The 16,468-nt window shown below is 44.5% G+C and overlaps 1 protein-coding gene across 1 annotated transcript in view; it reads right to left on the reverse strand.

Annotated features, from left to right (window-relative positions):
• Window positions 1–16,468, reverse strand: part of pah (phenylalanine hydroxylase) — a 141,560-nt gene that overhangs the window by 69,840 nt on the left and 55,252 nt on the right. Inside the window, exon 3 of the mRNA XM_072552022.1 lies at window positions 5,575–5,758. Coding sequence (XP_072408123.1) covers window positions 5,575–5,758 — 184 coding nt within the window. The remainder of the gene's footprint in view (window positions 1–5,574; window positions 5,759–16,468) is intronic.

The raw sequence follows: 16,468 nt of genomic DNA on the forward strand, positions 1-16,468 counted from the left end.
TTTTGCAGCTAAAGGGATCAAAGGGTATAGGGAGAAAGCAGGATCAGAATATTGAGTTGGATGATCAGCCACGTTCATAAACAATGGTGGTTCAGGGGTCAAGAGGCCAAATGGCCTACTCCTGATCCTATTTTTCTAAGTTTCTAAGTTTCTATGTTTATGCCTGAGAATGGAATTGACCTATCCGTGAGTAGTAATTTGGCTGAAATGAAGGATATAACTTTGTCTATAATAACAGAAAGTCGATGACAGGATAAAACAATGAAACAGTTATGGGAACAAATTCCAAGAATTTTTCCATTGTGTGACGACCAGGACAATGGTTAAACAAAGTATATCACCGGAGATCATTGTAATACTGCAAACAGGTGTTCTGGTAGATGAAACTTTCTTTAGATAGATTTTCTACAGTGTGGAAGCAGGTCCTTCAGCCCAACAAATCCACACTTACCCTCCAAAGTGTGACCCATTCCCCTCTGACTAATGTGCCTAACACTATGGGCAATTTAGTATGGCCAATTCACTTGGACTGTGGGAGGAATGCACAAACTCCACACAGACAGTTGCCCAAGGCTGGGATTGAACCTGGGTCCCTGGTGCTGTGAGGCAGCAGTGCTAACCACTGAGCCAGTGCTGCCTCAGGCAGATGGGGGTAATGCAAAAGAGGTGCTTGGCATGTCCTCTTTCATTGAGGTTCAGGAAGAAGATCCAGATGGAAACAATTTAACATTGGCAGTTCACACTGAAGCCGAGGTTGAAGGATTTGTAGATTCCTATCATGGAACTCTGATGAGGAAGTGGAGACATCTTCACAAACCCAGAGATGAAGAGTGAACAGTTATTCTTCAGATTGTGGTAGCGTCTAGATATCATAAGGAGCCATTGTGAGTAGAACGTGTCAGGATATTCAGGAATAAACATTGATAGGCGGGCATTTTACATGGCCAAAACTTCATGAAGACCTACTGCAGTACTGTAAAGCATGCCATATAAAACAGGTCATGGGAAAGGCTCAACCTGTAATCAAATTAGCATCTTTAATATCCATGCTGAAAAATGTGTTGCTGAAAAAGCGCAGCAGGTCAGGCAGCATCCAAGGAGCAGGAGAATCGACGTTTCGGGCATAAGCCCTTCGTCAGGAATATCCATGCCAGTCTTTGAAAAACTATTCTCTTGTGCTTTAGTAGACTGTAGGGCCACTATTGTAAATGAAAGTGGGACACAAGTATATCCTTACCATTATGGATATGACAATATGATTTCCAGAAATTATTCCTCTGAGAAAAAAAATACAATTAAAGAAATGGTGGAAATATTAATACTGTTTATGAATTGTTCGGCACTACCAATTGAAAAACACCTGGACCAAGGTTCCAACTTTATGTCTAAATCTTTTCAGAACGTAATAAGCCATTTGGTATAAAACAGTTAGTGTCTCCTGCTTTTCATTCTGAGGAAGGATCATTGAACCCGAAAAGTTAACTCTAATTTCTCACCATAGACACTGCCAGACCTGCTGAGCTTTTCCAGCAATTTCTGTTTTTGTTTCTGATTTCCAGCATCCACAAGTTCTTTTGATCTTTGGAGCGCTATCATTAGACTCTCAACATAATGATTAAGGTATAGTGTTGCAAGTAACCACAGGATTAGGATAAAGGATTGAAATTTTTTTATTGTTTACTACCAGAGATTCCCCCAGTCAATCTACTGGACTTAGTCCATTTAAATTGATCTCTGATTGTGAGATATGACGACAATTAAAATTGATCAAGAAAAGGTTTTAAGACAAAAAGATGAATATTCCTTATTGGATTATGTGCCTATGTTTCTGGAGAGACTCACAGGAGCAGGTAAAGTGGCAGGGAGCAATTAAAAATCTCACAGGGAAGGTTGAAAGAATGAGCAGACAAACATGCTGTAACTAGAACATTTTGTGGTGCAGATGAAGTTTTTAATACTATTCTCTTTACAAAGTGAACATCTGAAAGGAGGATTCAGAGTCCATACAGGGTAATTGAGAGAATTATTAAAGTAACTTATCTGGAAGATAGTCCCGATCACAGGAAGAAGAATCAATAATGTTACATAACATGTTAAATCAATATTATCATAGAGAGGAAGATAAAAAAGTGGTCCAGTGGTAAAAGTGGTGGAGATTGACAGAGAGAGCAGTTAGAGTGAGGAGGAGGAGAATTCACAAAGCAAACCTTCTACAATCCACTATCCAAAACTGAAATACCAGGATAGTTCCTATTCAGAGCCAGGTAAACTTGATGATCCTGTAGAATTACTTAGAAAATTCAAGGAAATCTATAGAGGTACACCAAGTTGTAAAATGTTACCCAGTTACATTGTGGATGTTAGGGAAGTCAGTGTCAATGAACCAAATGCAATCCATGGTAGAAAATCACTTACTGGAACCTAGCAAAAGCAACTAGAGGGCACCAGTGGTACTAGTTCCTAAACTGGACAGGCAGAATAGATCTTGCAGAGATTACACAAATGTAAATGCAGTATTAAAGCAGCTTTATACCGAATTCCTCTGTTTGTAGATTGCATTGATTGGATTGGTAGTGCCTCTTTCCTTTTTAAGTTTAATCTATTGAAGGGGTACCATTAACATCAAGGGCTGAAGAGATATCAGGCTTTGTTACCCCAAATAAGTTGCATCAATATTTTATCATGTTATTTGGGTTTAAAAACACTCCAGCTACATACAGAAGACTAAAGTGTCTAACTGTATGGCTTGTCTCATAAATAATATGATATACAACACACCTAAAGGACATATAAAATAAGTAAGACATTGTAACAGAGGTAACAAGTAACTACATGATAACAAAAAAAAGAAGACATGTTTAAGCAGCTGGTAACAAATCTTTCCCAGAGTGTGTTTGCGAAGTTGAAAGTAACTTTCCAAGGTCACATCCAAGATTATGGGCAATTGTGAAGACTCTAATATATTTCCCCATTCCTAAACCAAACAGGAAATCATGAGATTACTGGAATGTGTGATTTTTGTTGAAAATTAGTGCCTTGTTCCTTTACTAGATAGTGTTCAAAATCATGCAAATCCATCTTTTTGACCGTTACATCGATCATTGTTAAATTTGTGATGGGAACAGTAGGGCTTGATTTTCAGTGCACACTGACAACACACATGTACACACACGGGTACACAAAATCTATGTGCACACAATCGTGGGGGTGTTTGAAACATATACAAATTCATGGGTTGACACAAATACATGTACACACAAGGGTGCACCAACTTACTGAACAAGTTCATCGATAAACGTGTGCCAATGAAAAAATGAATTAGTGACAGTTTCTCAAAATCTAATGAAACAATTCTAACCTATTCATGAGAAATCTGAACTGCTTGGCAGATGGAAATTCACTGGACGGGGGGGGACATCATTAAAATGTAACTCCCTATCTGCCCTTCTACATATAGTAGGGTTCATTGCGTAGGGAAGAACATAACCATGAATAAATTATAATCAAAAAACAAGACAGCAAATGAGTTCTGATGAGGGAATATCAAACAGGAAAAGAAGGGAGAGGAACAGTGGATGAGAACTGGCAGATTTTAAAATTAGACTAGCTAATTTAATTCTCCACAGCCATTTATAACTTTAATTTCTTCCCTCAGATACTGACTGCATTGACAGTTGGGAGGTAACTAGCAGGTCAGCCAAGGAACAGGCAATAAAACAAGTCAGTGAGCAAAGGTTCTGATCAGCCACTTATTCTGACCTGCTCATTTATCAAGCGGTTGTTGTTATGGCTTTGTCCTGTATTCTGGTCACTCTGAATGGGGTTAGATGTCCCAAGATTTGTTAAATTTATGAGAATTCATAACACTCATTAAGCTCTTGTCTAAACAAAGTTAACAACTCAACTCTGCCTCAGGGTAAGGGGAATTTTGGAAAAGAAGCCTCGTTTCTCAGCATCTTGTACTTTCATTCAACTCTGTGAAGAATAATAAATCTCCAGTAGATATAAAGCTTCATTCTGGTATCCCAAGCACCTGTCTGTCTGCAACCCATTAATACATTGCTTTGAAAAAAAAGTACTTGTTAGTAAAACGTTTCACTGTAATTCTGCCAAGCAGAAATTTGGATTGATGATTTGGTCAGTTCTTAATGAATGACAGCATGACAATAAATCCACTGGGAGACCACAGGAGCAGAGATTTTCTATTGGTTGATGCAGCTGGACTGTTACTAATGAGGCTAAGTTAATATTTTTATACATGGAAGTGGAATTATTCATTGAGGACTTACTCAGCCAGACGTTAGATTCAGGTCATGGGAGGGAAATTGTTGCATTTTATATCTATGTCATAATGCACACCAATATCAAGGTGCAGAAATTGCATACATTTTACAAACTTAATGGATACATTGAGCAGTTTGTTCTCTCTGTGTGGCCCCTCACCCACAGGGAGTTGATAACAGAACATGGGCTCATTCATCCACATCTCACACAATTAGAAAGAAACAACTTGCCTTTAGTACCTATCCACCAGCACTCAGGAAGCATAACGATATCCAGGACAACGTAACCAACCTGATGAGCATCACAAACATTCATTCCCTCCCCACTGACACTCGGTAACAGCAGTGCACTACAAGTTTCACTGCAGAGATTCACCAAAAATCCTCAGATAGGACCTTCCAAATCCCTGACCACTTGCATCTAGAAGGACAAGGGCAGCAGATACATGGGAATACCACCACCAGCAAGTTCCCCTCCAAGCCACTTGCCATTCTGACTTGGAAATATATTGCCAATCCTTCACTGTCACTGGGTCAAAATCCTGGAAATCCCTCTCTAATGACATTGTAGGTCAACCTACCAATGGACTCCAATTGTTCAGAAAGGCAGTTCACCACCACTTTCTCAATGGCAATAAATGCTGGCCCAGCCAGCGATGCCCATATTCCGTGAACGAATAAAGGAAAAAAATCAACAAGGTGGCACAGACCTGGGTTCTGGTTGAGGCTACCTTTCTGCAAGGACCATGTCCACACTCCCCATACCTACACACAATCTCCACCTCTTCACTCATAGACAACCCCTCCTCACTGTTGCCTATGCCTACACATAAACCCCCACTCCCTCACTCATAAAAACCTCCACCGCAATGTTGTCTATACCTAGACACAATCCCCACCCCTTCACTCATAAACAACCCCCACCCCACTGTTCCCCATACTTACACACAATTCCCCATCCATAAGCCCTCCTCACTTCCATGCACACTGCATCTCCCATGCACACACCACTCCCCATGTACACTCCACAACGACCTGATGAAGGAGCAGCGCTCCAAAAGCTAGTACTTCCAATTAAACCTGTTGGACTATAACCTGGTGTGGTGTGACTTTTAACTTTGTACACCCCAGTCCAACACCAGCATCTCCAAATCCATATCCCACGCACAATTCATCTCCCCAACACACACTCGGTATCCCACACACACTCCATATCCCACACACCTCTCTCCCGTAATCCCTGGCCATACTCCTGTCGGTGAATAAATCACAGAGAATATGTCGCTGGTACCTGTGTCCTTTTTCTTGTCCCGTGATAATTCATGAATAGTGCCACTGATTTCTTGCTGCAAGCTGTCGAGGATCTCCTCAAGGCTAGTGATATCTTTACAGTCCAGGTCGATGAAGAACTCATATTGTCCCTTTTTGATGCGGGAAGGCCTGGATTCAATGTGAGTGAGATTCACACCCTTTTCCTGCCAAAAGCAAAGAAATAAATGTCTTCCTTTATTTAGGTAAGTATTTTGAAAAGGATTTGTTGAAGGAGAACAAATTCGCTCATTCTGGATGTCCCAAAGTATTTCACCATTATTGCATAGCAAGCTCTCACACACAGTGATGATGACTGGGTAATTTGCTCTTAGTGATGTGAAGTGATGGATGAATATTGGTGCAGTGATTTTCAGGGAAGTGAATGTTCCTGCTCTTGTATCATGGGGTCTTTTACAGAGCTAGCAGATGGGGTCTTGACTTAGTATCTCAACTGAAAAATGACAAATCCATCAATGGAGCATCCTCAGTACTGGATTGGATACGACCAGAAGGAACTGGAGCAGAAGTAAGCCATTCAGCCCACTAGCCTCTTCTGACAATCAACAGGATCATGGCTCAAAATGAGTGTGGCTTTAACTCCACCTCTATCTGCTCTGATGTCCCCGATAACTCTTGATTCCCTTAATGTCTGTATAACTCATCCTTTAGTATATTTAATGATCTAGCCACTGTTAAGCTCTGGAAAAGAGAATTCCAAAGACTAAAAGTCCTCTGAGAGAAGAAATGCTTCCTCATCTCCTTTTCAATGGGAGAGCCTTTCCTTTAAAACTGTACCTCATAATTCTTGACTCCCCAAGAGGGGAAACATCCCTCAGCATCAACCCTGACAATATGTTTCAATAAGATCAGTTTTCAATTTCCTAGCTTCCAGTGAGTATTGGTCCAACCTGGCCAATGTTTCCTCATAAGACAACCCCTTCATCCTGGGAATCAACAGAGTGAACAGTCTCTGAACTATTTGCAAAGGACACCCGTCCTTAAGCGAAGAAACCAAAGCTGAGCACAGTGTTCTCACTATTGCCCTACACAGTTGTTACCCTGACTCGCTGGCAATAAAAGCAAGTATTCCATTTGCCCTCCTAATAACTGGTATCCTTGTGGAGAAGTGGTAGTCCTGGTCAGGTCCAAATTGCGATGGTCTGAATGTAGTCTGGAGACCCCCTCCACATTCCTGATGAAGGGCTTATACCTGAAATGTCGACTGTCCTGCTCTTCAGATGCTGCATGACCTGCTGCGCTTTTCCAGTGCCACACTTTTTGACTCTAATAACTGGCATGCTGAGGTTTAATGATTCATGTACAAAGACACTCAGATCTCTTTTGCATCTGATTTCTGCAAACTAACTTCATTAAAATATATTCTGCTTTACTAATATTTCTGTACAAGCAGACAAGTCCACATTTCCCAGCATTGTCCACTTATCTCACTTGCCTCTGTCCCTTTGCAGACTCTGACACCTTGCGTTCCCACCTATCCTTGTTATATCAGCAATTTGACTGCAAACAGCTTGCTTCATCATCCAAATCAATAGTATAGATTGTAGATAGTTGAGATCACAACACTCATTCCTGCAGCTACTAGTTACAGCTTGCCAGCCTAAAAATACTAACTAATCCCGACTTTGGTTTCCACTCATTAGCCAATCCTCTATCTGTGCTAAAATACCACTCTCAATGATCTCAGCAAGAACTTCTAGGTATCACCGTATCAAGTATCAGTGCTAATTACACCACCCACCATGACGCGCAATACCATTGGGGTTCAAATCCTATCATGCTGTTGGAAAATTTCAACTCCATTTGGGGAATCTGGAAAACATGGAAGAAGCTAGCAATCCCACTCCAGGTATGTATGTGACTCCAGGGTCTCACCAACTTGATTGGCTTTTAACTGCCCTGTGATGGGGCACAACAGGGCATTCAGTTGCACCAAGCCTTCAGGAAGGGGAATAGACCAAGTGCTGTGGGATTCACCAGGAAGACAGGAGCAACGCCAGGAGGTAGACCCCACTCCCACCTTCTCAAGCAGTCATGAGGAATCAGCAATATATATTGACCTTGCAATATTGGCCCACATTCCATAACAAATTAAAAGCTGGAGTTTTTAACAACAAGTTCCAAGAAGAGTCTTTGGACTCAAAGCATTAACTCTGTTTCTTTCCCCACAGATGCTGCCAGAACCATATCTGAGTCTTGCCAACTCACTTCATTAAAATAATATTCTGCTTTACTAATATTTCTCCAGCATCCTTTGTATTTGATTCAGATTTCTAACACCTTCAGTAGTTTGTTCTAATTTGACTTTTTACAATCTCTTCTGTTTGTTGCTATCCCATTTATTGAACTCATACAACTTGCCTGACATGGTGGGTTCTGAAATAAAAGGTGAGGAACCTTGATGGGCTGGATTCATGTATGAATGTTAATATACCACACACAATATTGATATGCTGTGAGGAGCCCTGAGGTAGATCCTTAGGTGAAAATAAGGGAAATCATTTTTTTAAAAATTGTTCATGGGGTATGGGATTTGCTGCCTAGGCCAGCATTTGTTTTCCGTCCCTAGTTACCTCAAGAAGGTGGGGATGTGCTGCCTTTTTGAGCTGCTGCATTCCACGTGCTGTGGGTTGACCCACAATTCCCTTAGGGAGGGAATTCTGGGATTTTGACCCAGTGACAGTGAAAGACCAGTGATATATTTCCAAATCAGGACAAGGACACCCAGATTCCTTTGTATCTGAGTTTTGCAAACTCACTTCATTAAAATAATATTCTACTTTACTAACATTTCTTTACAAGCAGACAAGTCCACATTTTCCTACATTGCCCACTCATCTCACTTGTCTATATCCCTTTGCAAATTTTGAGTGGCTTGGAGGGAATCTTATAGGTGGTGGTGCTCCCATATGTCTGTTGCTCTTGTCCTTCTAGATGGAAGTGGTTGTAGGTTTGGAAGATTGAAAAATTGGAAAAATCTATTCATTGAAACGTTAGATGAGATCATTAAAGAAAGGGTTTTTTAAATTACTAAAGCATGTGAAGCCAATTGTTTCCAGTAGTTAAGGGTCGAAGAAGAAAGAGTGATGGATGGAAGGTTAAACACCAGAGATTTAGAATGGAAGGAAAGAAAAATATCATTACAATGTGTTCCAAGGCTATGGGTCCAAGGGTCAGTCAACCCAAACTGATAACTCTGATTTTTTCTTCACAGATGCTGCTAGACCTGCTGAGTTTTTCCAGCAATTTCTGTTTTTGTTTCCAAGGATATGGGGTTCACTTCTTTAATACTGTCAGGCTGTATCTTGATAACAACCTTTTGCAAAGTCTTGTAGCTGCATATCTTCTGCTCATGATTCAGAGATGCCGGTGTTGGACTGGGATGTACAAAGTTTAAAATCACACAACACTGGTTATAGTCCAACAGGTTTAATTGGAAGCACACTAGCTTTCGGAGCAACACTCCTTCATTAACTCTACCTATACCCCTCATTATTTTATAAACTAATTACCTGATGAAGGAGTGTTGCTCTGAAAGCTAGTGCTTCCCATTAAACCTGTTGGACTATAACCTGGTGTCGTGTGATTTTTAACTTCATATCTTCTGCATTTGGTAATTTTAACTTTTCACATTGGAGAATGCCTTAAGCTTTGTCATCTCGAGCATTCAAGTGTAAAACGTGTGGTTTGGGTAACCTACTCAGCATGGGAGCTATAAGCATCCTGGTACCTGGCTAATACCTCACTTCCAAGTCATATCGGAATACTGTGTCCTGTTCCAGTCATCCGATTATAGGAAGGATATTATCAAGCTGGAGAGGGTTCACAAGAGATTTACCAGGATATTATTGGGTATGGAAGGTTTAAGTTCTAAAGAAAGGTTGAATAGGCTGGGACATTTTTCACTGGAGCGTAGGAGGTCGACAAGTGATCTGATAGAAGTTTACAAAATAATGAGGGGTATAGGTAGAGTTAATGGTAGTTGTCTTTTCCATGGGATGTGGGAATTTCAAGACCGGGGGCATATTTTTAAGATGAGAGGAGAGAGATTTAAAAAAGACATAAGGGACAAATCTTTTACACAAAGGGTTGTTCACATGTGGAATGAACTTTCTGAGAAAGATGGGGGTCCTGTTACAACATTGAAAAGACATTTGGATAGATGGTTGGGTTTGGAGGGATATGGGCCAGAAACAGGCATGTGGCACGAGTTTAGCTTAGGATTATGTTCATAATGGTCTGGTTGCACCGAAGGATCTGTATTCATGCTGTATGACTCTAAGACTCTACAGCCTTCATCTTGATCAGAAGACACCACAAATGTGGTGATGCGCTCAATAGCAATTTGTTAGAAACAACCAAAAACTGCAGATGCTGGAACACAAAGTAGAGAGGCAGAAGGCTGGAACAACACAGCAGTGTGGCAGCATCAGGAGGTGGAGACGTCAGCTGGAAAGGTTACAGCAGTGTTTCAGTTAGAAAGGGGACGGAAGAGGATACAGCCGTGTGGCAGTGAGAAAGGGGACTGAAGAAGTTACAGCTGTGTGGCAGTGAGAAAGGGGACTTAAGAGGTTACAGCTGTGTGGCAGTGAGAAAGGGACTGAAGAAGCTACAACAATGCGGCAGTGAGAAAGGGACTGAAGAGGTTACAGCAGTGTGGCATTGAGAAAGGGGGCTGAAGAGGTTACAGCAGTGTGGCCGTGAGAAAGGGGACTGAAGAAGTTACAGCAGTGTGGCAGTGAGAAAGGGCCTGAAGGGGTTACAGCAGTATGGCTGTGAGAAAGGGGCTGAAGAGGTTACAGCAGTATGGCAGTGAGAAAGGGGACTGAAAAGGTTACAGCAGTGTGGTAGTGAGAAAGGGGCTGAAGATGTTATAGCAGTGTGGGAGTGAGAAAGATGCTGAAGAGATTACAGCAGTATGGCAGTGAGAAAGGGGCTGAAGAGATTACAGCAGTGTGGCAGTGAGAAAGGGGCTGAAGATGTTACAGCAGTGTGGCAGTTAGAAAGGGGACTGAAGAGGTCACAGCAGTGTGGTACTGAGAAAGGGCTGAAGATGTCACAGCAGTGTGGGAGTGAGAAAGGGGCTGAAGATGTCACAGCAGTGTGGCAGTGAAAAATGGAACTGAAGATGTTACAGCAGTGTGTCAGTGAGAAAGGGTCTGATGAGTTTACAGCAGTGTTCCTGTGAGAAAGGGGCAGAAGAGGTTACAGCAGTGTGGGAGTGAGAAAGGGGACTGAAGAAATTACAGCAGTGTGGTCGTGAGAAAGGGCTGAAGATGTCACAGCAGTGTGAAAGTGAGAAAGGTGCTGAAGAGGTCACAGCAGTGTGGCAGTGAGAAAGGGGCTGAAGAGATTACAGGAGCAAGGCCGTGAGAAAGGGGCTGAAGAGATTACAGCAGTATGGCAGTGAGAAAGGGGCTGAAGAGATTACAGCAGTGTGGCTGTGAGAAAGGGGCTGAAGAGATTACAGCAGTGTGGCAGTGAGAAAGGGGCTGAAGAGATTACAGCAGTGTGGCAGTGAGAAAGGGGCTGAAGAGATTACAGCAGTGTGGCAGTGAAAAAGGGGCTGCAAATGTTACAGTAGTGTGGCACTGAGCAAGGGGACTGAAGATGTCACAGCATTATGGCAGTGAGAAAGGGCCTGATGAGTTTACAGCAGTGTGGCAGTGAGAAAGGGGCTTAAGAGGTCACAGCAGTGTAGCAGTGAGTAAGGGGCTGAAGAGGTGCCAGCAGTATTACAGTGTGAAAGGGGCTGAAAAGGTTACAGCAGTGTGGCAGTGAGAAACGGGCTGAAGAGGTCACAGCAGTGTGGCAGTGAGAAAGGGACTGAAGATGTTACAGCAGTGTGGCAGTGAGAAAGGGGCTGAAGATGTTAAAGCAGTGTGGCAGTGAGAAAGGGCTGAAGAGATTACAGCAGTGTAGCAGTGAGAGAGGGGCTGAAGAGGTCACAGCAGTGTGGCAGTGAGAAAGGGGACTGAAGAAGTTACAGCAGTGTGGCATTGAGAAAGGGGACTGAAGAAGTTACAGCAGTGTGGTAGTGAGAAAGGGGCTGAAGATGTTACAGCAGTGTGGCAGTGAGAAAGGGACTGAAGATGTTACAGCAGTGTGGCAGTGAGAAAGGGGACTGAAGAGGTTACAGCAGTGTGGCAGTGAGAAAGGGGCTGAAGAGGTTACAGCTGTGTGGCAGTGAGAAAGGGCTGAAGAGATTACAGCAGTGTGGCAGTGAGAAAGGGGTTGAAGAGGTTACAGCAGTGTGGCAGTGAGTAAGGGGCTGAAGAATTTACAGGAGCATGGCCATGAGAAAGTGGACTGAAGAGGTTACAGCAGTGTGGGAGTGAGAAAGGGGCTGAAGAAGTTACAGCAGTGTGGCAGTGAGAAAGGGGACTGAAGAGGTTACAGCAGTGTGGCAGTGAGAAAGGGGCTGAAGAAGTTACAGCATTATGGCAGTGAAAAAGAGCCTGATGAGGTTACAGCAGTGTGGCAGTGAGAAAGGGGCTGAAGAGGTCGCAGCAATGTGGCTGTGAGAAAGAGTCTGAAGAGGGTACAGTTGTGTGGCAGTGAGAAAGGGGCTGAAGAAATTACACTAGTGTGGCAGTGAGAAAGGGGACTGAAGAGGTTACAGCAGTGTGGCAGTGAGAAAGGGGATGAAGAGGTTACAGCAGTGTGGCAATCAGAAAGGGGCAGAAGAGGTTACAGCAGTGTGGCAATCAGAAAGGGGCAGAAGAGGTTACAGCAGTGTGGCAGTGAGAAAGGTGCTGAAGAGGTTACAGCAGTGTGGGAGTGAGAAAGGGGACTGAAGAAATTACAGCAGTGTGGTCGTGAGAAAGGGCTGAAGATGTCACAGCAGTGTGAAAGTGAGAAAGGTGCTGAAGAGGTCACAGCAGTGTGGCAGTGAGAAAGGGGCTGAAGAGATTACAGGAGCATGGCCGTGAGAAAGGGGCTGAAGAGATTACAGCAGTGTGGCAGTGAGAAAGGGGCTGAAGAGATTACAGCAGTGTGGCTGTGAGAAAGGGGCTGAAGAGATTACAGCAGTGTGGCAGTGAGAAAGGGGCTGAAGAGATTACAGCAGTATGGCAGTGAAAAAGGGGCTGCAGATGTTACAGCAGTGTTGCAGTGAGAAAGGGGTTTGAAGAAGTTACAGCAATGTGGCAGTGAAAAAGGGGCTGAAGAGGTGCCAGCAGTATTGCAGTGAGAATGGGGCTGAAGAGGTTACAGCAGTATTACAGTGTGAAAGGGGCTGAAAAGGTTACAGCAGTGTGGCAGTGAGAAACGGGCTGAAGAGGTCACAGCAGTGTGGCAGTGAGAAAGGGGACAGAAGATGTTAAAGCAGTGTGGCAGTGAGAAAGGGCTGAAGAGATTACAGCAGTGTAGCAGTGAGAGAGGGGCTGAAGAGGTCACAGCAGTGTGGCAGTGAGAAAGGGACTGAAGATGTTAAAGCAGTGTGGTAGTGAGAAAGGGGCTGAAGATGTTAAAGCAGTGTGGCTGTGAGAAAGAGTCTGAAGTGGTTACAGCTGTGTGGCAGTGAGAAAGGAGCTGAAGAGGTCACAGCAGTGTGGCAGTGAGAAAGGGGTTGAAGAGGTTACAGCAGTGTAGCAGTGAGAAAGGTGCTGAAGAGGTTGCAGCAGTATGGCAGTGAGAAAGGGGCTGAAGAATTTACAGGAGCATGGCCATGAGAAAGTGGACTGAAGAGGTTACAGCAGTGTGGCAGTGAGAAAGGGGCTGAAGAGGTTACAGCTGTGTGGCAGTGAGAATAGGCTGAAGATGTCACAGCAGTGTGGGAGTGAGAAGGGGTCTGAAGAGGTTACAGCAGTGTGGCCGTGAGAAAGGTACTGAAGAGGTTACAGCAGTATGGCAGTGAGAAAGGGGCTGAAGAGGTCACAGCAGTGTGGCAGTGAGAAAGAGTCTGAAGACGGTATAGCTGTGTGGCAGTGAGAATGGGGCTGAAGAAGTTACAGCATTATGGCAGTGAAAAAGATCCTGATGAGGTTACAACAGTGTGGCAGTGAGAAAGGGGCTGAAGAGATCACAGCAGTGTGGCAGTGAGAAAGAGTCTGAAGAGGGTATAGCTGTGTGGCAGTGAGAAAGGGGCTGAAGAGGTCTCAGCAGTGTGGCAGTTAGAAAGGAGTTGAAGAGGTTACAGCAGTCTGGCAGTGAGAAAGGGGCTGAAGAGGTCTCAGCAGTATGGCACTGTGGAAGGCGCTGAAGAGGTCACAGCAGTGTGGCAGTGAGAAAGGGGACTGAAGACATCACAGCAGTGTGACAGTGAGAATGCGGCTGAAGAGGTCACAGCAGTGTGGCAGTCAGAAAGGCACTGAAGAGGTTACAGCATTGTGGCAGTGAGGAAGGGGATTGAAGAGGTTACAGCAGTGTGGCAGTGAGGAAGGGGATTGAAGAGGTCACAGCAGTGTGGCTGTGAGAAAGAGTCTGAAGAGGGTACAGCAGTGTAGCAGTGAGAAAGGGGCTGAAGAGGTTACAGCAGTGTGGCAGTGAGAAATGGGGACTGAAGAGGTTACACAGTGTGGTAGTGAGAAAGAGGCTGAAGATGTCACAGCAGTACAGCAGTGAGAAAGGGGCTGAAGAGGTCACAACAGTGTAGCAGTGAGAAAGGGGGTGAAGAGGTCACAGCAGTGTAGCAGTGAGAAAGGGGCTGAAGAGGTGCCAGCAGTATGGCGATGAGAAAGGGGACTGAAGAAGTTACAGCAGTGTGGTCGTGAGAAAGGGCTGAAGGTGTCACAGCAGTATGGCAGTGAGAAAGGTGCTGAAGAGATTACAGCAGTAAGGCAGTGAGAAGGGGTCTGAAGAGATTACAGCAGTGTGGCATTGAGAAAGGGGACTGAAGAAGTTACAGCAGTGTGGCATTGAGAAAGGGGACTGAAGAAGTTACAGCAGTGTGGCATTGAGAAAGGGGACTGAAGAAGTTACAGCAGTGTGGCAGTGAGAAAAGGGCTGAAGAGGTCACAGCAGTGTGGCAGTGAGTAAGGGGCTGAAGAGTTTACAGGAGCATGGCCGTGAGAAAGTGGACAGAAAAGGTTACAGCAGTGTGGCAGTGAGAAAGGTGCTGAAGAGATGCCAGCAATATGGCAGTGAGTAAGGGGCTGAAGAGTTTACAGCAGTATGGCGATGAGAAAGGGGACGGAAGAAGTTACAGCACTGTGGTAGTGAGAAGGGGCTGAAGAAGTTACAGCAGTGTAGCAGTGAGAAAGGGGCTGAAGAGGTCACAACAGTATGCCAGTGAGAAAGGTGCTGAAGAGGTCAAAGCAATGTGGCAGTGAGAAAGGGGACTGAAGACATCACAGCAGTGTGACAGTGAGAAATTAGCTGAAGAGGTTACAGCAGTGTAGCAATGAGAAATGGGCTGAACAGGTCACAGCAGTATGGCAGTGAGAAAGGGGCTGAAGAGTTCACAGCAGTATGGCAGTGAGAAAGGGGCTGAAGAAGTTACAGCAGTGTAGCAGTGAGAAAGGAGACTGAAGAGGTTACAGCAGTGTGGCAGTGAGAAAGGGCTGAAGAGGTTACAGCAGTGTGGCAGTGAAAAAGGGGACTGAAGATATCACAGCAGTATGGCAGTGAGAAAGGGGACTGAAGATATCACAGCAGTGTGGCAGTGAGAAAGGCGCTGAAGAGGTCAAAGCAGTGTGGCAGTGAAAAAGGGGACTGAAGACATCACAGCAGTGTGGCAGTGAGAAAGGTGCTGAAGAGGTTACAGCAGTGTGGCAGTGAGAAAGGGACTGAAGAAATTACATCAGTGTGGCGTTGAGAAAGGTGACTGAAGAGGTTACAGCAGTGTGGCAGTGAGAAAGGGCTGAAGAGGTCACAGCAGTATGGCAGTGAGAAAGTGGCTGAAGAGATTACAGCAGTATGGCAGTGAGAAGGGGTCTGAAGAGATTACAGCAGTGTGGCAGTGAGAAAGGGGACTGAAGAGGTTACAGCAGTGTGGCACTGAGAAAGGGGACTGAAGAAGTTACAGCAGTGTGGCATTGAGAAAGGGGACTGAAGAAGTTACAGCAGTGTGGCAGTGAGAAAGGGGCTGAAGAGGTTACAGCAGTGTGGCAGTGAGAAAGGTGCTGAAGAGGTCACAGCAGTGTGGCAGTGAGAAAGGGGCTGAAGAAGTTACAGCATTATGGCAGTGAAAAAGAGCCTGATGAGGTTACAGCAGTGTGGCAGTGAGAAAGGGGCTGAAGAGATTACAGCAGTGTGGCAGTGAGAAAGGGGCTGAAGAGATTACAGCAGTGTGGCAGTGAGAAAGGGGCTGAAGAGATTACAGCAGTGTGGCATTGAGAAAGGGCTGAAGAGGTTACAGCAGTGTGGCAGTGAAAAAGGGGACTGAAGATATCACAGCAGTATGGCAGTGAGAAAGGGGACTGAAGATATCACAGCAGTGTGGCAGTGAGAAAGGCGCTGAAGAGGTCAAAGCAGTGTGGCAGTGAAAAAGGGGACTGAAGACATCACAGCAGTGTGGCAGTGAGAAAGGTGCTGAAGAGGTTACAGCAGTGTGGCAGTGAGAAAGGGACTGAAGAAATTACATCAGTGTGGCGTTGAGAAAGGTGACTGAAGAGGTTACAGCAGTGTGGCAGTGAGAAAGGGCTGAAGAGGTCACAGCAGTATGGCAGTGAGAAAGTGGCTGAAGAGATTACAGCAGTATGGCAGTGAGAAGGGGTCTGAAGAGATTACAGCAGTGTGGCAGTGAGAAAGGGGACTGAAGAGGTTACAGCAGTGTGGCATTGAGAAAGGGGACTGAAGAAGTTACAGCAGTGTGGCATTGAGAAAGGGGACTGAAGAAGTTACAGCAGTGTGGCAGTGAGAAAGGGGCTGAAGAGGTTACAGCAGTGTGGCAGTGAGAAAGGTGCTGAAGAGGT

The sequence above is a fragment of the Chiloscyllium punctatum genome, chromosome 32, assembly GCF_047496795.1.
Source record: "Chiloscyllium punctatum isolate Juve2018m chromosome 32, sChiPun1.3, whole genome shotgun sequence".
Classification (NCBI taxonomy): domain Eukaryota; kingdom Metazoa; phylum Chordata; class Chondrichthyes; order Orectolobiformes; family Hemiscylliidae; genus Chiloscyllium; species Chiloscyllium punctatum.